Source organism: Oreochromis niloticus, linkage group LG15, assembly GCF_001858045.2.
Source record: "Oreochromis niloticus isolate F11D_XX linkage group LG15, O_niloticus_UMD_NMBU, whole genome shotgun sequence".
Lineage (NCBI taxonomy): Eukaryota > Metazoa > Chordata > Actinopteri > Cichliformes > Cichlidae > Oreochromis > Oreochromis niloticus.
The window spans coordinates 18,385,655-18,411,401 of NC_031980.2; the positions used below are offsets into that span (position 1 = coordinate 18,385,655).

Sequence of the window (25,747 nt, forward strand, 5' to 3'; positions counted from 1 at the left end):
AATTCCTGAAAACATACTTTTCTAATCAGCATCTCGCTTTTGATGAGGATCTTTGTGAGCGTCTGATTTTAAGCTAAAGTTAGATCAACAGATTCACATCAGCTAATCTACTCATAACGGTGGGGCTGGTGATATGTAGATATGGACATAAAGGACTGGAAGAGGAAACGAGAGGTGCAGTGTGATTCACTGTTGCAGATTTGCTTGAAGAAAACTGATAAAGCACAAAGAGACATTAGAAGACAAGCAGACATCTAGATTTTAATGATTAAAACCCTTTTTAGCATACATATTGTGCCTTTTTTAACATGTTTAATAAAAATCTGGAGTTATTTTAGATTATGATTTGTCAAATTCTCCCCACACCAGCTGTTTTACCCACTGCTGATTTATATCAGGAGTCGACTTTACTGAGAGGTGGGAGGAACAGCGATCATCAACCAAGCTTACCTTTAGTTTGTACTCCTTCTCCTTGGTAACTTTCGTGAGCAGTTTGGCTTTCTGTCTGGTCAGCGCCTCGATCAGAGAGTCACACTGAGCCACGAGGCAAGCTTCAAACTCCACACCGTTCTCCTGAAGAAGAAAGACGAACGCAACAGAAGCAGCACAGTCGTTATGAATTGATTAAAGAAAGTGAACAAGTAATATTAACTCCTGAAACCACCATGTTTGGCTTCCCTGCCAAAATAAATCTACATTAAAGTGTTCTAAAGTCAGCATCGTTATGGGTTTGGATCACAAAAGCAAAGCACTGAGACGAAAATAGATCACTTGGCTTGTTTTTCTTCAATTAGCAGCACACTGTTTGTTACCGATTCATTTAGCCCACCACATTTTGTCCTATTTTTGCTTCAGCTGCAAAACCACGAATAAATACAGCGTTAATTATTTCAATATGCCGCACATAAAAGCAAACCTTTCATCGTATTTACCATCCATTTGTACAACCATACTCTCCACCATTTTTCCCTCAAGATGCAACACATGAAAACGCCGTCCTGTCACTTATAATTGTGGTTTTGTGTTTCAATTTACTAATATTCCCTGACAGTTAGCAGCTTTTTCTTTGGGCCAGCAAACAGAATGCAATGATAGAGTATAAGCAGACATCTGCAGCTGAAAAGGCTTCATTGCATTACGCTTGAAATTCAAAAGCGTTCTTCAGATGATTAAATTGCAAAAGGGTGGGAGTGGAGAGGAAACGCTCAGTGCATGATGGTTGTGTTAGGTTAGCGTTAGTTTATCTTCATATCAGAAGAACACAGAAGGCAGGGCAAGCACGACAAAATCTGCAAATACAGCAGGGACTAAATCGAAAGCATTACAAATACAGCACACATAGGCTGGTGGCTGTTTTGAACTTATTATGCAAATCCCTATTTGTGTAACAGTTAAAACAGTGGCATGTAAACATCACTCAAACGTTGGTAATTGGAAAATCAAATATGTGTGCAACTGTAATTTAGGACCCAAATTCATAATTACTCAGCTATAACTCCAAAGAAATCAAATTAGGTAAACACGAGACGCCAGAGGAGGGAAACTTGCAGCGCACAGAGGATAAGAAACATTACAACGTGACAAAGATAAGACTGAGACTACTTAAAAACAGGGAGAGGACGAAGACACGCGCGAAAACAGTCAAGGCAGTCAGAAAAACAGGAAGTCAAAAATGAAGACACCAGAGAAAAAACTGTTAAATTAAAACCGAAAAAGCCCAAAGGAGAAACTCACAATAACACAATGCAGATAAATGAATTTCAAAATATTAAACTTGGATATGTTGAGTGTTGTTCTTGTTGCTTTTGGTTTTCATTTCCAACGGACTGGAAGCTTGTCAGCATATCATTTGAGATGTTTTGTAGCATTGAAGATGTTGATAATTAAGATGCTTAGAGTTTCTTTAACAGTCCCTCTAAGAACAAAGCAAAACTGTGTCATTTAGTTTTTCCTTCCAGTAGATATAAAAACAGGTTGTAAATGAGGCAATGATCCAGAGCGGAGTTTTATCTCCCTACAAAGCCCACTTGATAATGAGATAAGGGTTCAGCAGTGATTTCCAATCGAGGTTCCTCTGCTCAGTCACTGTTTAGAGCCCGAGGAGCACTGGAGATATTTCTCCTCAGTCCTACATTTTACTTTCTCTTTACCCATCTAGCTCCTTTTTTCCTTGTCTCAGACAGAGCAGAGTAAAGATAAGACTGCTTTTTTTAAAGCTAAATTCTCTTCGTTTTGTAATAAGACTCTTAATGCCCACTCATGGTGCTGTAGGAGGATATATCAGTGCAGACAGTGAGTAAAAACGTGTGTGTGCTTTGTGTGCATGACTGGTAGACGCTGCTGGAGAGATCAGCTGCATGGTAATGCTGTCTAGAGGGAAAGCTCACACAAATGCACACATTTGGATGGTATGTTTTATTTTTAGTTTATTGATTCTATGGATTTGCTTCTTTGCTGCTGAGTGTCGAGTCCAAATGTTGCTCTGTGAGCTTACTGTACATTACCAGGGAGTTCCCCAAAGCACGATCAATGCGGTCTTAAAGCACAAGTGGTAATGTAGAGTAAATTTTACAAACAATATCTACATGTGCAGAAATGATCAGACATCTCAGTTGTGGTGCAGTCTGATACAGCCAGACTTCTGTCTCATCATGCTTATGGAGAAGCATCTAAACAAAGCATGGAAGCCCTGAAATAGCTCTTTAATAGACAGTTTGCCTCTAGAAACAGCAGATTTCAGTAGATTTCCTGAATAACTAAATATATAATCTATCACTGCACTCAGAAACTGCCACATAAGCGATATTAAAATAATCCAAAATGAGTTGCATTTAGAAGGTAGCTTTAAACTAAGGCACTAAGGGGCTCGAAGTATCCATGAAAATATCCTCCACATCATTACATAAGCACAAGCACCCTGAAGCCACTTCAGAGTCACTTACATCCCCTGTCTTCCTCATTCTGATGCTCAGTTTCAACCTCATCAGTTTAAGATGAGTTCCTGTCATGTGATTAGCTGGCTATATATTTGCATTAATGAGCAGTTCATCAGGTATGTCTAATAAAGTGGTCAGTGAGTGTCTATTTCATCATTAATGGTGGCTTAACAAGTCCAGCACATGCTTTTTAATCTAGTCATTTGCTTTGACGACCCCTTCGTCATCCAGAGATCTCTGGTTCATAGTTCTGCTGTGCTTTGTCACGCGAGTCCTGATCAGAGGGCGATGAGCTGCATGAGATGTACCCGAACCTGCTGCGCTCAGCTACAAAAGCTCCTTCATTCCTGACAGCCACTCTCTGACACTCTCAGGGGAGGATACCCTCTGCATGAAACTGCACTAGCATGCAGTTTGGTTTCTTTTGCTCTCCACAGACATCCACCCATCCAACATACTCTGTAGTGCTGACTTGCTAATAAAGATAAGTCTCACTAACTTACTAGTAAATAATTCCTACTTCCTTAAGGTCCCATTTTGTGTCTCCCATTCCTAGTCAAAGTCTTTGTTCAGTTTGCTTGCAGAGATTTATTATCCTGAGTTTTTTTTTTTTTGTTTTTTAATGACATTATTTGTCACATATGATGAAATCCCCAAATTCTGCACTGACAAATGCTATTCTATCCTTAAATTCATCCAGGCTATCTTTATGGAGTCGTTAAATCTCTCAGAGATTCATTTTATGCAAACACAACAAAATGAGCTAATACCCAGATGTTTCCAGTGCCAAAGTCAGATGTTTTGTATGCCTAATCACACACATGCAGCTGTTGCAGCACTACTTTACCCTATTTATGCATTTGCTCATGACACAGATCAGTCATTCATTGGCCACAAAACATCACCTGCCAAACATAACGTTCTTGGAGAAATAGAAGATCTTATTTTTCTGCTGGAAACAGTTTCATTCCTCAGAGGAAGGGTAATAGCTGACATTTGAGTTCTGAGATTTTTCTGTTCTCACCTCCATACAAAACTTGAAAAAACAAAACAAAACATTGATTTATTCTTATTTCTCAAATGGTCTTGTTTTTGTAACCCCCCCCCCAAAATAAAAGGTTACTTACCACTGATATTTTGATGTGAACAGATCCTTCCTTTTTGTTTTGCCATTGCATTGCATTGTGGGATACAGTTGCTAATGTTATGGCCCAGTCACACTGGAGTAAAAGCAAGCTGGCAAACTCTTTGCAACTAAGAAAAATCGGTGGTTTCCCAGTGATTGCATTGATTCTTTTCACATTCAGCAAATGAGTGCAAGTAGTTGCAGTGGCCATTGCTTTCTCTCATCCTCTGGGTAATCACTTGGTCATCTGGTTGCTCAGAGGTTGAGCGTGGAAACTTTTGATTACAAAGCAGTTGCACAAGTTGGAGAAAATTTCAGTTAATCTCAAACTGACTGCAATCATTCTCAGATCGATTGGTAAAGATTTGCAATAACTGACAAATGTAGATGGATTGACAGCGCATGGCAACCGATCGGTCGGTATGCATCAGTTCATCAAGATGGGTTGAGATGATGTGAGCTTTGTGACATACCACATTATTCTGCTGGAAGCACAAAAAGGTGTGTTGTTACCTGTATCTGCTGAAGCATGTTTTTGAGTTGAACCAGGAACTCCTTGGCATCTTTAGCTTTGTCAGAGACGCCGTTCAGCGCCTGGGAAAGCTGACACTGCAGAGACAAACAGAGAAAGAAGATTTAGAATGATTAAGATGCCTCAAAGTAAATGTGAGTTTTTTACTGATGGATGTAGGATGTAGACATTCACTGCTGTACCTCTCTCCTTACGATTTTAACCAAAAACTTCAAATTCAGATTTATCTATCAGTCGATGGATCAACTGAACACCCAGATGCATCTCTCAGGTCCTGTTTTAGCTCCTTGCACAGTAACTATGCTGACAGTATATGTATATGATGATTTAGCTTAAGTCTACCTTAGGGTTTAAAAACTCCATTGGAACAAACGAAAATACGCTTTCAGATATTTTCTCTGATGATTTCACAAGAGTGCATCTTTTATTTAATGATACTATGACTGCTTAACCCAGTCCAGATGTTTAACTGCCACATCAGGATATTAGCTGAAAAAAATAGGAAAATAATAAAATTTAAAAAAAAGAAAATATCTATACAATCCGAGGAATATACCAGGAACCACTCAGGAACCAGTTCAGTATTTGTGTGTTTATCAGTTGTTTGTAACTAAGAAAAAGCAGGACAAAGGAAACACACACTGTTAAACACACACACACACACACACACCAACACATGCCAAGCTGTGATGAATCTTCTCTGCTGTGGCTGCACCCACGTGTCCCACCTGCTTACTCTTTTTCTGGATGGTAGTCTCATGAATGGACACACACACACACACACACACACACGCACACACGCATGCACGCACGCATGCACGCACGCGTACACACACACGTGTGAGAGAGCTAGAAGGCAATATTAAAGGGGTAGACTGCCATTTTTGTTACTTTCAGTCATAAATAACAGCTGTATTTGCTAACTTATGATGTATGCTGATTGCATACATTAAATAAATCGATTAGCTCAAGTATAGCTGCAGATATGACAGAAAAGCCAATAACAAAAAAATCTTTACTATCATCATTACTATATTATTTAAGCGCTATGGTAAGTTTATACAGTGAACCAGCAGCTTTCAATTTATATGATTTGTGTAATCTCTTTGGCTTCCTTCCTTCCTTCCTTGAACCCAACCACTGATTTCTCTTTTTGGACGTTTTTATGTACTATGACTGTTCACATGTAAGACTGCGGTGTTGGATGCCTACACTTAGATTTTCTCACGTCAATAAAAACATGTTTAGGCTAATTTATGCAGTAGTTCCACACGATCTCACAATCAATGATCATGTAGGAGTATGGGTAATGTAAAATTACACAGTTCTTTTCCATTATTATCCATCCTGTGGTAAGCTTTCCTCCACCCACCCCAACAGATCTTATCACCGTCCACCCCTCTGCTGTGTGCGTGCCTCTTGGAGTCAGGAGGAGGGACGTGTGGAGGTTATGGTTCACAAATCACCCCAATGCTCTTGTGAAGCTCCTCGTTGCTCCTCACCAAGAGGCCATCTGGCCCAGCAAGCTGTCTGGCCTAAATGCTTGTGTGTGCGTGTTTGTAGATGCGTATGTGTGTGTGTGTGTTTGCATGCCAAGATGCTAACAAGGGGATGACGGATGTGCCATATGAGTGCTGTCCTGGCACATCCCCTCCTCTTATTCGTCCCATCTGGTTCTTCATTCACTTTGACTTCAGCACTTCTGATCAGGTCAACATTCTGCTGATACGTCCATCTTCCAGCCTTTCTGCTCTTTCATTGACTACACATGGATATCTTTTTATTCAACATTTCATTTCTTACCCCAAAAATTAGTGGGTTAATAGAATTATGTGGAGCTGGAATGTGTCCCACCCTGCTTTGTCAGTAAGGACGAAAGACACAAAGAAGGAACGGTACCAGGCCGGGCACAGATTTCTCTGTTAGTATTCCAGAAAAGATGTGGCCAAAAATGCAGCATGAAAAACAACAAAGAACTGAGACAGAAACAGAAACAGAATAAGACAACTGCCAATAAAGAAATCATTATTCTAGCTGCAAATACAGGTTTGTCTTTTAAAACAGCCCAAAATGCCGAGGATGCTCAGTGCAAAAGGAATATTTTCCTTTGTCTTTAAAATGACTTGAATATATCAAAAACAAGCAGACTGTGGGGCAGAATGAACCAAATAGAAACAGAGACTCTTAAATACAACTACACATATAACAAACACAAAACAGGTTGACTAGGTTGTTTTTAAGATAAACTTTACACCTCCTCCCAGCCAGCTATCAATCCATCCTGCATAGCATCACCATATTATTTCTTTTCTCGCCTATAAACAAAGTTTTTTGTTTGAAACTGAAACTGTCTCAAACATAAAATGAAGAACCTGTTTTCATTCTAAAATTCAGTGTTTTGTCAACCCATCATCATCCACCCTGACATCCTTCCTTCTCCCTCGACCGCCACTACGGTCTCTGCAGAGTGCTGTCACAAAAAAATCCAGAAAAAACTGCACGTACAAAGGACAGACTCGGAAATGCAGAATCTGTAAACATACGACTATTTTAGATACAAGACGTTTTTGTGCTGCTTTAGGGTTTCTAATGTGATTACTCAACTAGGATCTGTACTCCAGACTAGTTGTGATATGCAGATATGTACTGTAAACTTAAGAAATTCAAATAGGAAAAATGTTCAGATTTCAGCAGCTCTAAATAAAGAGCACAATTTACACCATTCTGTACATTGGTGCTCAAAGGTCAGAGAGATCTAATGAATAATGTATAAATGACATTTTTGGAGAGAAGGCCTTTACATGTGATGATAATGGAAAACTGTACCTGTAGAAATGAATTCATATTGTTGCATTCATTCATGAAAAAAGAAGTACTTGCTTGAGGCCTCTATCAAAAGACCTTGACAGTCAAACCCTGGGTGTAAATTGTAAATGAAGCTCATCGACTGATGCTTTGAGAGGTCAATATGACTGGAAGAGCTCTTCCAGTCATATTGACCTCTCAAAGCATCAGTCAGATATTCGATGTGTTATGCGGACATTGGAAATATGTGAAACAGTAAAGCCACCTTTACTTCTTTATTCCTTCATTAGATTTGATATCATATACTTTGTTTAGCAGTTTTTCTTTACAGTAAACAAGCACATATTGTAGTGAATCTGGCTGCAATGTTTTGTTTGTCTATATTCTCAACTCTCTGTTTTTGCTGTTCGCTCTTATAGTGACAGATTTTCTTTGTCTATTGTTTAACATATCACATAGAATTTTTGTAACTGCTAAACTTAACTAAGCTATTGTTTTATTAAATTGGCAGGAATTCAGCTGGACACATGACGCTTTCAATTTTCAAAGTTTAAATTAAGTGTTTTTCTTAGACCCACAAACCAATTTCCTGATATTTATGAGGCGCCTCTTCCCACCAAGCCTGAATATTCTGTCATCACAGTGCACTGGTCTAAATTTGGCTACAGTCATGATGCATCAACCAACAGTAGACTCCAGTAAAACTCTGTGTAACAGAGTTGGAATGTGACAAGTTTGCCCTGCAGGAAAAGGACTTAGTGACTCAGGGAAGAGATTTGGGGGAAAAAAGAAATATAGAAACTCATGTTGGAAATGAAAAGAGAAAAATAAGAGATGAGGAATAGATTTTATCTCAGCAAGGATCAACACACCTTCAGAGAAGGACTCTACATCCAGAAATCCAATTTCTTCTCTCTTTTGTTTCTTTTGTTCTCCTCCTCTTGACCTTTTTCATCCTTTATGAGTCCTCCAAATGGAAATGTCATTTTTCTTTTTCTCGCTGTCAGCACCCCTCAGCTCTGCTCTCAGAGACAAGTGCTATTATCTCATTATCTTATTATAGGAGCAATGCAGGACCATTCATTCAGTCCGTGACATTCAGAGAAACCAGTGACATTCATGGGGGTGCAGCTGTGTTGGTTTACAGAGAGGGTTCAGCTCAGGATGCAGGAGAAGGCATGGTAAATGGAGATGAACTGCTTAAGAGGCAGCCGGTAACTGCAGAACATGTGGGAAACTGGAAAAATATTTGAATGTTACAGGGAAAAAAATCCAACCCTGGATCTGTGAGTGTAGATATGCTCCACTACAACCAATGTGGGGACACATGAGCCAAGTTTTTCTGTGTAAACAAGATATCTGGGTCAAGACTTCCCGTTTCAGCTGCCAGGCTTTGTTTACAAATGTAGATATATATGTATATATTTTTGAAAGCCAAGACCCATTAGTTCTGAGACTGCATTTCAGCACATGTCCTCTTTTGCTGTCTGCTCAAATGTGACTGGACAATCTTGTACTTTGCTTTTGCAAACATATGTTTATATAAATCATGTATCACAGGCTTGTTCTCCTCGTTTCCAGCTATACCTGGACTATAGTAGCTTTGCATGACTCACAGATCCAAACTGAACGTGGGTGCAGTCCCTCGGTGCAGCTCAGCCTTAAAGAGAAATCTCTTTTGAATGGCTCACCAACATATTTGGAAATATAAGCAAATTCTCTGTCTTTGAAATCACACAGATCCAGGGGTATAAAAACTTGACATATAATATAAAATACAGTGACTCTTGCCCAAACTTCTACAGGTGATTAATGGTTAAAACTAAGTGAAACTGCATGATTTATTCTGTCTGCAAAGATTACTTCTATCAGATGTGACCAGATCGATTTTTCTAACTGAAACTCATCTACACTTTGGTCACAGCTGCAAAGACCTCAGGTGAAAGTTTCACGAGCAGACGTGCAGAGACAGCCGATAAATGCGGAAGTTTGAGAGTTTTTCGTTTATCCAAACTCTGGTGAAGTTAAGTCAGGTCAGTTTGCCCCAGTGGCTTTAATGTAAAGATACATACAGAGATAAACACAAGCTGGTTTACAACACTGGTGTTGATTGTTTTTATCATCATTCTTTGGTTGAATCTCTACCAATGCAAATGAAAAAAAATCCCAGAATTGAATCAGACATTATGTTTGTGGTGCTTGTTTCTTTAATGCCTTTAAATTTTGTTAATGCTAAAGAGACTGCAGTGTTGAGAGAATACACAGGAGAACAATAGGCAGCTCGTCAGCCGGGGGAATGCTTGATTATGGGGATGACCTTGCCAAAATGACACCCATGGGACATTGAGCAGAGAGAGAGGAGGGCCTGAACCTCCCCTTTTACTTCCCCACCTCCCATTTTATTTCTTCTCATTTGCATTTATAAGCCTTTATATCCTCCTCAATTTCTGTTTTCACTTCCACATGATCATAAATCCTTCAGTAGAGGTTCGAATATTGGGCCACATTTTTAAACTTTTGACAGTTTTCATGTCCATAAAAAGTATATCCTTGAGTGGATCAACACCACACATTTAAGCATGCTGCAGCTGAATTCATGCTGACAAATCAAATCGCCTCCTCTTCACTAAAAGCTTTGCTATCTTACGCTCAAAATTTAGTGAAAGAGGTCTCCGGCTTTCTCTGCCTTTTTCTTTTCATGTAGAAACACAGCATCACTGCATCTTAAATTAAACATCAGGACTGGTCAATGCACTGCCCTGGTCTTTGGAGATCCCTTGCATAAAGAAAGGAAAAAGTTGCACAGATACCATGTGAAGCGGAGGAGGCAGACTGCGGGGTGAGATTGTCTGCAACCAAGAGCCAGTTCCTGATATATTACAGAAGAAGCAGCCGCCTCCACTCTGAACGTCACAGCACACACACACTGCTCTGTGCCGGGTGTCACTCATTTACACCACATGGATGAGTAAAAATATTTTCTGTAGTTTTATATTTGTCTGACACACAAACCACCCAGATTATTGCACTTTTATGAGAGTAAAATTCAGTTTAGAGCACCGGACTTTCAGGTAGTTGGGTTAAAGCAAGCACAGGGGTAGCAGAAAACTTTAGAGGGATGTGAGTTTCTCATCAACAAGATTACCTTTGACAAGGTAAGCCAACCTTTCTTTCATTGCATGGCTGCACCAAGCTCTGCTGTTCCACATTAATTGGTCTTTCAATCAACTACAAGCTGTGACGAGTGGAAGGAGAAGCACTTTAACAGCAGAGTGAGTTTTGATGTTTCTGCCACTGCCGCTCGTGAGAAGACTGCATCTTACTGCCAAAGACTTCTACCAGCCGTGGATTTTGTCGCTTTTATTTTGATGCCACTGACTCTTGTTTTGTATTTTCTGTCATCAGCTGAAGTTGCTTTCTCTGTTCCTGTGACCCGTTTATTTTGAAGTCCATCAGTAGTTCATTTCTTCTCTTCAGGACTTTCCACACCACCACACTTGATCTACCCATTTTCTTCTCAACTGCCTTTTTGGGTTTTCCCTTCTCACTGTGGAGCTATTTTCCTGTCACACTCAGTTCTCTTTATTTTGTTTGCCTTCAGGCTCCAGTTGTGCCCTTTTTTTTGTGTGTGTGAACAAACAGTCCAAAAGGAAATACCTGGACACATGACGTATAGAACGCTTTTCTACAGTTAGTAAGAAATGTTGGTTTCTTTTATTTCACAGTCCTCTTTTGAGCACTAATCTGTTTCGCATTCCTCTAACATACTGTTGGAAGGAACTGTTAATGTTCGCTGAAAAATGAGTTTAAATAGGACGTGACAAAAAAACCCTCTAGTGGCCATTTGGGGCCAAAAAGCAAGTGAATCCCTGTAGACTCCCATGTTAGCAGAAATAAACATCTTTACAGCCTTCTACAAAAAGCAGTTTTGCTCTGATGCTAATTTCCACCTTTAAAAACACTGTAAACACTTTTTATACATTAGCATAGTAGCATGGCCACTTTGAGTGACAGTTGGTGAGTACAGCTGCTGTTCAGCATCACCTGCACTTATTTGAGTCTCTAACTGTACCTTTTGACTCTGTCTGCGTTATTTTGTATTTTTAAATACAACCATCTTAAAGCATATGCATTCCTGCACATTGAAACATATTAACAGCTGTTCACGAAGGCTGTGTGTTTGCAACAGAGCTCCTCCACCCTCTCATCCAAATGCTACCAGTACTTACTTAGCACTCAGTTCCTCCTACGTCGAGCGGCACATCAGGCAGCTAACAATCTCCATCGATGTCGGTCAGTGGCAACCGCTTGAGCTTCGTCCCAGGCAATGTCAACGGTTCTCAGATCATCCATAAACGTTCGACGCCATGTGATCTTTGGTCGGCCTTGCTTTCGCTTGCCAGTGCGTGGGAGCCATGTAATGGTGATCTTGGCCGGGCGATAAGGGGGTAGACGTAAAATATGGCCCGCAAAGTGGAAGTGAGTTTCTGCAACTACATCGGCTGAAGGGCGGGTGCCTGCTCTTCGTAAGACCTCTTCGTTCATTATTCGGTCCCGGGAGGAAATTCTCAGGATTCTCCGCAGGCCGCGTTGTTGAAGCACCTTCAGGCGTTGAGTAATTGCATTTGTTGAATGCCAGGTTTCACTAGCGTATAACGCAGTTGGAATGAAGATAGAGTTCAATAGTCTGATCTTGACCCTAACATTCAGGGAGGTCGAGTTCCAAATAGGTTGGAAACGTCAGAGGACACCGGCCGCCTTCCCTACTCTGACGTCGACATCTCAGTCAGAGATCCCGTCATTCGAGATGATGCTGCCAAGATATGTGAAATTCTCCACCTCTTCAGCAAGTTGTTGGTTGATCATGACAGGAATGCGGGCATGTGCGAAGCCAACTCGGAGAACCTTGGTCGATGATTCTTAATCTGACTTCTGACTTATCGACTTCCTGAGTCGAGCCCAGCAGGGCGATGTCATCCGCGAAGTCCAAGTCGGTGAGATTACGTGCTTCGTGCCAGGGGACATCGATGCCAGCTTGGTCAATTGATCGTCGCATAATGAAGTCAATTACCAACAGGAAGAGGAAAGGGGATAGCACTCATCCCTGTCGGACACCAGTATTGATCTCAAAGAAATCCGTGCAGCCATCATCCGTCCGGACGCTGCAGCGGGAGTTGGAGACCATGAAAGGCAAATACAAACTGCTGAGGGACTCCATAGTGGTGTAGGATAGCCCATAGAGTCGGCCGGTGGACGCTGTCAAAAGCCTTCTCGAAGTCAATGAAATTAATAGAAATCTTCCTTTGGTATTCCAATGTTTGTTCAACGATCATGCAGAGGGTGAAGATTTGCTCGACACACAACCGGCCACTCTGAAAGCCAGCCTGCTCTTTTTCCAATCGTTCGTCAACTGCGCGTCGTAGCCGATTCAAAAGAACGAGGCAAAGCACTTTCCCAGGTACCGACAGCAGCGTGATGCCCCGCCAGTTGTTACAGTCACCCAAATCACCTTTCTTTGGAAGTTTGATGATGACGCCTTTTGTCAAATCATTGGGTACATGCGACGTTGACCAGCAGTCTTGTAAGGTGCGGGTTCCAACTGGGGTCCGCCATGCTTCAGCATGCTACCAGTAAAACCAATAAAAGCGAGAGTGTCCACAAGTGGTACATGCAATCTACCATTTAAAGCTTGCAAAACATTTAGGAAAGTGTAGAACACACATGCAATTGGTGGCAACAAAGATATTGAATATGTATGTAGATATATGTATGAGCAGCAGTTACAACTACATTCATTTACTGTTGCTACCACATAAACCAATACAGCATTAAACAGCAGCCTGAGAAATTCTTATTTGCAAATCCACATTTTAATTTGAATAACTCCGTTGCCAAGCAATTTCCATTAACCCTTCACACACAGTTTGGTGGTGTAAAGACCTCTGCTACAGCTGAACAATAAATCTACCCTTCCCTTAGTCTCGTCACCCAGCTGTGTTGCAGTATTAGTAGCTCACAGCTGGTGGAGGTCAAAACCAATCTCTTTTCTCCCCTTCGTACTCTCACCCACTATCACCCAGCCTCCCAATCCTCTCCTGCTCTACTACACAGCCATTTAAAGGCTAATACTCTACAGTAAACAGCTACACAGCTGCTGCTATACATCAACACTTCAAGCATGAGCCAAACACTAAATGTCAAAGGCACGGTAAGCTTTAGCCTGGACAAAAAAAACAAACATCTAAATGTGAGGAAAGACACTTACTAAAGATGTAAGCAGCTTTATGTTTGTTTATTAAGTAATGGTATGTAAGAATTGTATTTGTGCTGCTGAAAAATTAAACAAAATGTGTTATTGAAACTAACAATGCTTTCAACATTCACGGAAAACTGAACATATTAGATGTGATCATGCATACTGATGGCATGCTCAAGTTCTTATGTAACACTGACACTGCGAAATGGTCAGATGAGTTTCAGCTGAGTGTCATTTAAATATGTTATTGTACCGAGGGAAGCCTAAAGCTGTTGTTTACTGCCAGCACAGACAGTAAACAACATATAACTGCACTCGATGTTTACATGTTCATGCACCAGTCACTGTTCACTGTGGTTCAACAGAAGTTAATTATGCACCTAATGCATTTACGGTAATTTAGATCAAAGTGGTTGAGTGAGGGCTGTTATACAGATGTGTCACAGATGTGCAATAGCCGTTGAGCAAGCGCAGTGCAGCAGATGTGCTCTGTGCAGAGCAGAAACTACTGTTTAAACTGCTAGATGAGGGCTTTTAATCATCTATGTTCAAAACATAAATATTCAAGGTTCAGTAAATGCGGTCTAGAACAGCCTGATTCATCTCAGTCAGTCAGCTCCTATTACATATTCAAAACCTTTTCACAGAGTCTGCCTGTTCTTTCTAAACATAGAATACATGACGTATATGTCAATGAAAGGCTCAAGGTTATCTTCCACTTCATACTTTTCTTAATCCACCTCTGCTTTCAGTCCACGATGAAACCTCTCTGTTTGCCACCCAACCACAGCACCACACTCCCCAGAGAAATGGAGTCCTCCCCAGAGGTCTCAGATGAACCACATCAGGGATCAGTGGCTACAGCCAGTACTGCTGGCTTTGTTCTATCACCCTGAGTTTTCCTCGTGGGGGTTAGCTTCTGAGGAAAGAGTACAGAGCCAATAAAAAATGGTGCAGTGCAAAGAATGGCGCCTGTTATCAATTATTGATCGGGGCATATTCCATATTAATAAATGGAAAGGGTAGGTAGATCGCCAAGGGCGTAATTGTTGTAAAATGGGTGGAAATTAGGTTTGCTGGGGATAATAACTCTATTAAGGATCATCATGGGATGTATTGTACAGTTTTGTGTGTGAAGACTCTCTGCTACAGAAGAATCATGCAAATGGATGTATGCATGCTGGTGTACACAGATAAGACTCTTCTATGGGCATAAAATCTCTGTTTAATTTATAGCATATCTTAATGAATCAACATACACTTGTAACCATGGTAACAATGCTCATTGTTCTACTATAGGATGTCCCCACTTTCCTCAGAAGGCTGGCATCAGCACTCGCTCTGATACCAAAAATAGATTTTTCTCTCACACATGCTTGCACACACACACACACACACACACACACACACACACACACACATCCAACAATTACACGCACACGCAGCTTTTCTGCAGAGGAGCCTGTTGTGCCTGCTGTGTTAAGGCCAAAGGAGAGGATGTGTTGTAAAGTGTGCATTAACCTACATTTATTGTACAAGTCCTGCAGCACAGCCCTAAGTTACTGTGCCATGGTTTGTGTGCGGACTTTGTCCTCGTGACATTGTTGGGACAGAAATCTTCTCAAATAGTCATATTACTGGGACTGAGCTCGCACGAAAGGGACAAACACGCAGTCCCCATGAGGTTAACTGTTTATCTCAGACTAGGTTTTAAAGTTACAGATTAGGTTAAACATCTTATATCCTCCTAAAGCTTTGCACTCAAGTAATATCTTAGGATTTGGGAGGTATTGTCTGGAAATATTATAACTATAGTCATTTTAGGGTTTTTTGATAATCTTAGCATTAACTAAATAAATAAATGTCAATGCTTTGAGCTCCATCAAAATGAAAAATGTTTTCCACCAGATTTATCTATATGCTCATTTTAAAAAGTGCCAGCTCTATAAGTTAAGAATCCATCAAGGTTAACTCAGGAAGACTTGACATGTTTAAATGTAAAATTACACTGAACAGATATGGACAGAAACACAGTGCAAAGAAGAGAAAAATTCTGATAAATGAACGGTAGGTTTTATTGAGATTCTTCTTCAAATGGTTCTCTGGGTAAGGCTAAACGTATCATTTTAGGCATTAATATAAGTCACTGCAATGTCCTGATATGTACCGTACTACAAGTGTGTGTGTATGTGTGTGTTAGTGCTGCTGAGCCTGAGGTAAGAGACAAGCAGATCTGACCTGTCATGGTCGGCAAGCTGCCATCGTGAATGAGGTTAGTCAGACACGGCCAGTCGGCACAGATCTGTGCTCACTCTCATTGAATTACCTCATCAGCATCTCCAACAGAAGTAAGCAATTCTTTTTGCTGCCTAAACTAAACTCTTGTAATGGAGCCTGAGACACTGATTCAGATTTATAAGGTGTGTTAAACATTAGACATTCAGTGTCACATTAAAAAAATCTGTACACTATCTCTGTCATGTTGTAAAGTGGCAGTGTGTGAGGTTAGCAGCTTACACCCAGGACTAATAGGTTTAACACCTAGCATCTCCGTAAAATCCATACACATTTTTTAAACTTTATTTTAGCTTAGATGTTTAATGAAATTACCTAGTGAATCTCTGCCTCATTTAGAAAATTTAGGGCTTCTTGTATCACTTTATTTTCGTTTAGGTTTGAAGCATTTTTTTCTAAGAAGTCATCAGCACTAAAAAGGAAATTTATTGGATATTAGTTTAACAAAATGTGATAACGTCCTTTCTCCGTTGGCATAAGTCATGGCAAAAAGAGTCACCCCTCTGTGGTCTCTCACGTATAGATGAATAGTGTATCAGAAAGGTAACTGAAATTGAAACTCCGTTATAGCTCAAACGTCCTCCAACTGTATCGTTATAAGAGATCTAGTGTGCACTCTCACACTAATCCCTACAGTTTTTATGAGTGGTGTATAATATGCTTGCTTTTAAGATCTTGCAAACATTCAGTAAGTGCAGTACAACTATAAATGCAGAGCCCCACAAAATACAACATATGTTACAATAAACAGGCAGCCGGCATCTCAGACAGTGACGTGCTTGTCAAAATGTTTTGTCAGCATCCTGGCAGATGGAAAACAAGCGAGATAAAGTGTTTACTGCCAGTTATTAAATGATGTAACATGAGAGGAACTGAGAATTCTGATATAAACTGGTATAAACTGGAGATGCTTTTAAAATCTGCTCGTGAATGTTAATGATTGATGCCCATAGATAATCTGTAATAACACATATAAATGCAACAACACAATATGCCCTTACTCTTTCCTAGTGACTAATTTCTGAACTGTGTCACAATTCTGAAGTTATTCAGTATGAAGCTTCTCAATATTAAACCAGGCACTGATGAGGTTTCCAGATGCGAGGGTCATCACAAACTCCCACCGACACAAACACGAGTCAGTTATATTCTCAGATATTATGCTGATTTATGGGTGATGCAGCAGACCTGCAACGTAATACAACATATTGCAGATGTTCCAGAGGAGAAAGTGTTTGTGGTTGCACAGACGAACTGTTTGCATTGTCAATCATGTTGATATCAGTGGTGTTTTGAATTGCTACACCAGAATAAATCATCATTTGCAGTTGGCCACACACCCACTGCTCCTCTGCTTTTGTGTCACTACACACTATGTAACACTAAAGTACAATTTTAGGCAAGCTTTAAGATCTCCAGTGCCTATTTGTGCTTACTTACGGTTGGCATATGCAACACCGGCCTCAGAAAAGCCAAAAAGTAAAACTACAAAAGAAAAAAAGGTCTAAAAAGCATTCTCAAAATAAGCTCAGCAGCTGGAAGCCAAACAAACCACCAAACATTTGGCAGGGGTTCAGATCTCACCCCCTTGGTCAGGAATTCGGAATAGAAGAGAAAAATGTTTCACTCTCATTTTTTTAATGTTTCTGCTGACATTTTTTATTTCTTTTGATGTGTCTTAAATTTTGGCTTCTGGAAATCTTTCAAACTTCCCCCATCACACTTGCACTGTCCATACTTTCTTCACTTTGCAGGAAAATATGACAGTAAGTCTAGCAAACAATGATCTCCTCAATCATTTCAGGCTAGAGAGAAAATTCAAATGATTCCTGAAAGATAAGAGTTCTAATGTTTAATTTTATATCCAATTCACTAAATAAGTCCAGGTGGCCTGTACTTGAGTGATAAGGGGTTAATTAAACCTGCAGAAATGGGATAAAGCAGAGATGTTCATCATGTTAGTACCCTTCATTAATGCAGTCAGGATAATGCAACTTTGTACAAGTGCAAGCAAAAAGCTTTAAAAACCTTATTTTCACCTTTTCAGTGACATAAAAGTTATGACTCTCTTCCATTTCACTTACATAGGGACTTCTACTGCCTGAATGCATAACCAACATGGCTGCCAAGTGGAAGGACTTGTTCAGATCTAGAGTTTAGATTTGTAGACTTTATTACTCTAACCACAATATCAAATATCATCTAAAAGAATAAACATTTGATTAAGGTTACTGTGCAACTGTTTCCCCACCCACCCTTTTGAGCTCCCTACTGTACGTTACCTGAATAACCTGAAGCTGAACATCTGTATAACAAAAGAAAGATTTGAGCAGGCACAGACTGGTCCACTCTCTTCTCATTACAAATGGAGAAAGGGTAGAATCTGTCTCCACCTTCAGGTTTCTGGGCACCCACATCTCCACCAGTCTCACCAGGACCCACCACACCAACATCCTGGTAAAGAGATCCAGGATCCTGGATCAGAAGCTGCTGCTGGCATTCTACTTCTCCTCAGTGGAGAGCGTACTCTCCTACTGCCTGCTTGGTACGCAGGGGCCACAACTGAGAACAGTTCCTGTCCACTGTCTCAGGAAAACCAAGGACATCACAGGTGACCAATCGCACCCGTCCACCACCTGTTTGACCCGTTTGACCCGCCTCTGGTCGGCGCCTCAGGTCAATCAGATCCCACACCTCCAGACTCACTAACAGCTTCTTCCCCTGGGCCATTCGGACTGTCAAACACTATCCCCCCACACCCCACCCCTGCCCACCCACCTCACCAATCTAAGCCATGGTCTGAGTAACCCTCATCACTCAGGCCACTCACACACAGACTCTATTCAGACCAAGTCTTTTCTTTGCATGACTTCCAAGCACTTTGCAGCTTGTTCTCTAATGTGTGCCTTTCTCTTGATTGCATGTATTTCTCCTGTTCGCTGTTTATTCTTGCTGTCTACTATTCATAGTTTATTCCGGCACAGTTGGTGTGGAACAACCACAATTTTGTTGTACATGTACAATGAGAATAAAGGGCTATTCTAGTCTAGTCGTGCTTTTAAAACTAAATAAAACAATCTTGACTGGTCTGTTGACCAATCCATCCACCCCAACATCCCTCTGATGACAGCAGTCACCTTACTTAGCTTACTTCTTCCTTTGCTCCCTGTAACACTAATTGGGTAAAACTTGGATTTTTATTTATGAACATGAATGTCAGATACTTGAGTGAACAGATTCTTTTCTCATCAACTGCTACTTAAAAACAGTCGTTTGTTCATGAATCAGCCAGCACTTATTCTTTTTTTAACCTTGAAAATGGAAGTTGCAAAAACGTTTTGGTGAATAATGTGTCAAGAACAGCTTTTCTGTTTTTAATATGATTTAATGGGCTAAAGGTTTAAATCCATGTGTGTGAAGGCAACAGTTTGATAAATTTGGTCTGTAAACAACAACAACAACTTAAGACTAAACTGTTTTTTCGGACATATTCAGCAGATGATGACAGAAATCTTCAGAATAGTGAAATTAATGCAGTGCCAAAATGTAAAGCATCTTAAAAATGTAAAGCAGCATAACTGCGAACAGTAGAACTGACTATAACAATGACAGAATACTCTTTCACTTTCTAAAGCTTCACACTTGTGATCTAAAAAGTTTTAAACAAGTCCCAGCAGCATGCCATTTAAGATAAAAATCCAGTGAACTGTAAGGAGAGGCAGATTTTTTTTAACTGCTCACAATGCCAAGGGACCAATAAAATCTCGGTTGTACATAAAGAGCCCACATCAATTTCACTGATATTTTTCCAAGAGGCTCCCTGTGCATTGAAGAAGACATCTTAACATCTCAAGAACAATGAAGTTATTGTGATAAGAACTTCCTTGCCAGCATAGAGAAAGAAGCAAGCCCACACTAGAGAGAAAATGCAGCTACAGATGAGGCAGACAAGCTAAATACCATTTTGTTTAAGTACCAGGCAGACACACTAATCCATACTGTCTTTTTTTTCATTTCCAAAAGATAGTAAAAGATGGCAGACTGTCCAGACTGCAGCTGATAAGCTGGGAATGCTGTGAAGCAACAATCAAACACTGAAAAAGCAAACTAAATGATTTACAATGTAAATTGGAGCAAACACATAGCAAAATGCTGAGGTTGGCAAGATTGCAAATTACATAGATCTAATTAGTAATATCTCTTATGAATCCAGTATAAATGCTGAGGGGCATTTTTAATGAATGCATTGTGTAGGAATCCCTGTAAACTCCGGCTCTTCTTTCCTCCTGAAGATATTTAAAGTTACGCTAAAGCTACATAAATATCACTTTTAAGTTGAGGAAATATTAAAGTTGTTGTAGAGATATTTGAGCCACCTTTTGGCTTTCACTTTAATGCAAAAATACATTTTATATTTTTTGAGTTTCCATATATATGGTCATGGTTTCTGCACTCTGCATTTTAAAGCCTCAATTTTAGTGTTTGAAATGCCCTTTTGCACCCAGGAGTGATTTGTATGAGAGGATGAAGCCTTAAGCTATGAGCTTACCCTTGGTTAGAAAAGCCACATCCATAAACTATTCAGACGTAACACATAACAGCTAATTAGTACCAAGTTACACATTAAGAAAATGCTAGGATTTTACATATCATCGTGGATTATCGTATTCGTTACACACTTTCACCGAAAATACTCAAAAGGGGACAACACAACAAACATGGTCAAGAAATCCAGTTCAGTCAGTTTGTTTTTTTACAGGCGCTTGACTCGGCACACCTGTCAGTCAAAGCAGTCATGCAACTAAGCCTTAGCAAAAACCCGAGTGAGTGAGTTTAAAAGCATTCACCAATCATGCAGGCTGCAAACGTGCTTTTTCTCTGATTCACTTTTGGAGTATCTGTAAACGAAGCCATTAGAGAAATCAGTTAAAACTACTGAAAGAAGGCTACAATATAAAAGCGCATCATTTTATGGCATCAATATCTATAAAACCTGCCGTATTACTAAACACTCACATGCCAAAAAGAAACATCATACCTTGTAGAATTATTGCTGTAATTACCTATACACATAGTATAGGTATTGTAGCTCTTAAATGTGAAGTAAATACTCAACGTACTTTAAATTCAGACACGGAGTCAGCGTGTAATTGCAGTTTTTATTCCTTACAAAGAATATTATGTGGAATAGACACTAAATAATAGATTTTTTTATGGTAGTTAAACTTTTAAAATGTAAAATGATCTCCAGACAACACTGCAAGGCTAAAACTTACACACAACACAAGAACCACTAAGCCTGCATTTCTGTTATTTTTTTTAATAATTAACCCCAGCGCCCGAGCTGCTCTTTACTGGACTCAGCTAGGTCACACATACACGTAAAAACCCACACATACACACACACACACACACACACACACACACATATGAGCATGCATGAGTGTGTACGCGTGTGTTTTCTGCTTGAATGATGAGAGGAAACTGGATCAGTGTGCCTTCCCTGCATTCGCTCAGCTAAAGTTCATCCGCTTCACTTATGCATATTTATGCTTTCTGAATGCGTGTCAATATGTGTGTGAGTATGTAGCAGTGGGATAGTCACCCCCTGGGGCTGCTGCTTGATGTACTTACTGTTTGATTTACAACAAACACAATCATGATCCAATAATTGTTTTTCTTGGCTTTCTCTCTACGCGATATACTGCGGGATGTATGAAAGCTTTAAATGCATATATGCTCGCAAACACATAAAAAATGTAGCTGCGCTATGAATACTAAAGCAAAAAGCACAAATGCAAACGTTCACCCCCCTAAGGAATTTGGTCATGTGACATAGAGTTACTCACAATTTACAGCTCATCCATCCAACCTTAATCATTTCAGCTATTCTAGTTCAAGTATGATTTAGGGAGATACAGAAAATTGTATTTTTGCCTAAGACACATCTGTGCAACCACAAAGGACACATATAAACTGACAGGCAGCCCATCTGTATTTAGCTTCGGCTGCACTGGACTGGCAAGGGGGGTCTTTAAACCCCAGTGGAGCAACATTATTGATCCAAAAGGCAATCCAATCATCTGACCAGTTTAGGTTTACTAGTTTTATTTAGAAAATGAATTACTTTTTCTTTTTGCTGTTCAGAAAAACGTATATATGTATGTTGTATATCCCGTTCCACCATATCCCTGGAGGTCTGGTGACTGTGGAGGCTATTTGAGTTCAGTGAACTCACTGTCATCTTCACTTTGAGATGATCTGACCTTTGTGACATGTTGCGTTATCCTGCTGGAAGCAGCTAACAGAAAATGGACACGCAGTGGTCATAAAGTGGTGGACATGGTTAGCAGAGATACTCGGGTCAGCTATGCAGTTTAAACGATGTTCAGTTGGTACTTAGGGGCCCAAAGTGTGCCAAGAAAATATCCCCCACACCACTGCACCACCTGCGCCAGCCTGAACCACTGATGCAAGGTAGGATGGGTTCAGGATGGATTGCTTTCATGCTGTTCACACCAAATTCTGACCATACTATTAAAAAGCTGCAGCAGAAATCGAGACTCATCAATTCCAGGAAACGTTCCTGTCATGTTGGAGGGTTAGCACTGTTCCAGAAGGTAAATCACAGATCCCATTGGACAACTCAAAACTTGCTATTATTAGTGGTTTATGAACAATTTCTAAAAGTGCATTATTACATAATACATTTAGAATAAGTTTAATATTCAGCTTTTAAATTTGGCAAGTATAAAATTGGTTGCATGATCATCTCAGTTGTTTTTTGTTCGATGTCATGTAAGCAGACAAGCAATGCAGACAGACTAGCATGTAAAGCATGACACTTCAGTTAATCAATCAATTTGTCTACAACAGACGGCTAATTTCCTCAGGAAAACTCTTTTTTTTTTTTTCATAACGCCCACTGTCCTTATGGTGCACAGAAAGAGAAACCATGTGAACAAGAAGAAGACAGGAAAGAGAAGGAGATGTAGGATGGTAGAAAGCAGGATGGCAACCAGATCAACATACGCCCACTGAAACAAAACAGATGAGGAGGAAAAATTGTGCCACTCTACGGTACTGACCTCACCAAGCGACACTTCAACACTCAACAGCCATTTCAGGTCTGCAACAAAGACGCACAAGACGCTGCTTGTTCCCTGCTCATGTGCGGACTGAGAGAGAGGACGGCAGCCAGTCATCGATCTCCTTCAACGTGAAGGACACCGTATCAACTAAGTGGTGGCCATCTCTTATTCATACGCCGCTCGTCGCTTATCGACACCCCAACTCACTCCCGTAGTCTGATGGGATTTTCACGCTTCATTTATGGGACAGGATGATAGAGAGAAAGATGGAGGAAGGACGAGACGAGGTAGGGGAAGGTAAATGAGGGGGAGGGGAGAGTGTAAATAAGATACAGAGATGAAGAGGTAAAGTGAGGGATACAGGAGAAGGTGAGAGATGAGTGAAAGCCAGGAAGAGGCGAAGAGATGTGTGGTGGATAAATGATGAATGGAATGTCTGGAGGCTTCCAATCACACAAAAAACACAAGAGGCAGACTGAGAGATTAGTCCCAATGACCCAGTTAGCAGGAGAGAGGCAAAAATGGCTTTTAATTTACACAAATGAAATCGGAGTGTGCGGATGAAATGTTCTATTACTAACAGAAAGCAAGCTGAAATCTAAAAGGAGACACGGGCTGGATAAACATTCAGCCCGTTATGGGCCTTTGAAAGTAGCTACATTTTCTTAAAACTCCTTTACTTCCAGACCCTGAGGCCTTTTTTTTTACCGTAATGATAATTATCATCATGGTGGTAATTATAAGACTAAAAATGTTGCCTCATGTGTGGTCAAATCCAACATTTCTTCAAAAACAATTAAAAAAATAATGAAGATACATGAACTATAAGAGACAGCACTATCGTTTAGAGTTCACAAAGTCACGTCACCGCGTAGCCCGAGAGGAATGAACCTGAGTCGACCCCAACCCTGGATTTTAAAATTAATGAAAAATGTCATTAGGAAATGAAATAATCATAAATCAGTTTAATCATCCATTAATGAAACCAGCAGGCGGGTTTGTTCCTCCTTTTTTTGGCAGGCAGGGATGAATTTGGATAAGGAACAGTGTTGCAGGGTTTTAGCCAAACCTTGTACCTTCTGATTGTAGAATGGATGAAGTTTTACTCACATAAGATGAAGACGACTATTATTACAAGCTATTAAATTATTACAAGCCAAATTCAATGTCCTCCATTGCGTTTTTCACTAACAAGAAGTTGAATTACTGCAAACATAATCTGTTTGAATCATTTTAACAATTTTATGTTTTCTAAAGTTTCAAAACTTTAGATTTACATGCAGAAAAAACACATTTGGTTTACTTTTGTTCATTTTCTGTGGTTTTTCTCAATTTGAAGATGTCTAAGTGCATCAGTTGTTTGGATTAGAATCAATTTTACCATGTTCATAAAAAAATAAACTTCTGATAAGACCTCCACAAAGTTCACGAGAAACCATTGATCGATAACAATCCACGTTGCCACTGGGTGTTTGTAGCGATGCTGAGCAGAGGTTTCCTCTCACAGGCGAGAAGGTTGCTGGATGAGGATTTGGTGCAAAGTCATGCGCTGGTTATTATCAATTTTTCGATACAGGTTTTACAGATATTTGCAGAAACTAAGGTTAAGATAACAAACATTGTAATCTCAGTCTGCTTTCTGTATCCTGCCTTACAAGTCCAACAATCCCTGATGGACTGCTGTACAGCAAAGCAGGGTTTTTACACTATAGAGGAATTGTTCCCCTCCCCGAAAACAAAACAAAACAAAAAAAACGTTTTAGCCAAAGCCAAAGGAAAATCATCAACATCCTAATCATTTAATTCCTTCTATCCATCGATTTCTTTGCCTATTCAACATATTTGCTTATCAAATTGACAAAAACAACTGTAAAATGGATGAGAGAAATCTTATCATTGCACTTATTGCATTTACAGCACATGTTTAAAGGAAAAACACAAAATGGGTTTAGAGATTTCAAAAATAAATGTTTAGGCAGAGGTAGAACAAGCCATTTAAATTTTTCATTTAGTGAAAACAAAAAAATACTATATTAAAGACACATATAGACACCACGTCACACATTTTGAAGCCTCAAGTTTGGTATTTTGGTTTTCAGAGACTTGTTTATACGGATCTGTCTCAGAAATTGAGAATACAACATGTTGCAAGCCTGCTGCACACTAAATCACACCCTGCTTTACCCTTTTTTTCAAAAAATTGATTAGAATTTACAAAATGATCACCGTGTGGTATTAAATAAGGCTTAAAACTACCAACTGAGACCATAAAATTATCAGGAAAATTTAAAACTAATTCACGGATGACATAAAAAAGGACTATTTTTTATACAATTAGTATTTCAAGAACATCCATGGGTCGGGGATTTTCGGGGGCCTATAGAGATATTATTAAAATTGTTGGACCCACTGTCAGACCCTAGACTGTGGGTGTAGTGGGTCCTGGGTTCTTACCAGTGCATGACAATGCCCAATGTGAAAATATGGAGGCAGTTGCTGGAGAATTAAGGCACTGATACCACTGACTCACCCCCACACTCCCCTGACCTAAATCCAACAGAACACCTCTGGGATGCCTCCCAGATCTGGTATGAGATCCCCCAGGACACCATCCGTTGTCTCATTAGGAGCATGCCCTGACAAGGGTCAGGCGTATATAAGCACGTTGTGACTATACAAACTACTGCTTACCATCTGAGTACCAAA

General features: G+C 40.0%; 1 protein-coding gene across 1 annotated transcript in view; it reads right to left on the bottom strand.

The window, feature by feature from the left end:
- Nucleotides 1–25,747, bottom strand: part of trim67 (tripartite motif containing 67) — a 53,596-nt gene that overhangs the window by 24,810 nt on the left and 3,039 nt on the right. Inside the window, 2 exon segments of the mRNA XM_025898638.1 lie at nt 451–573; nt 4,576–4,671. Coding sequence (XP_025754423.1) covers nt 451–573; nt 4,576–4,671 — 219 coding nt within the window.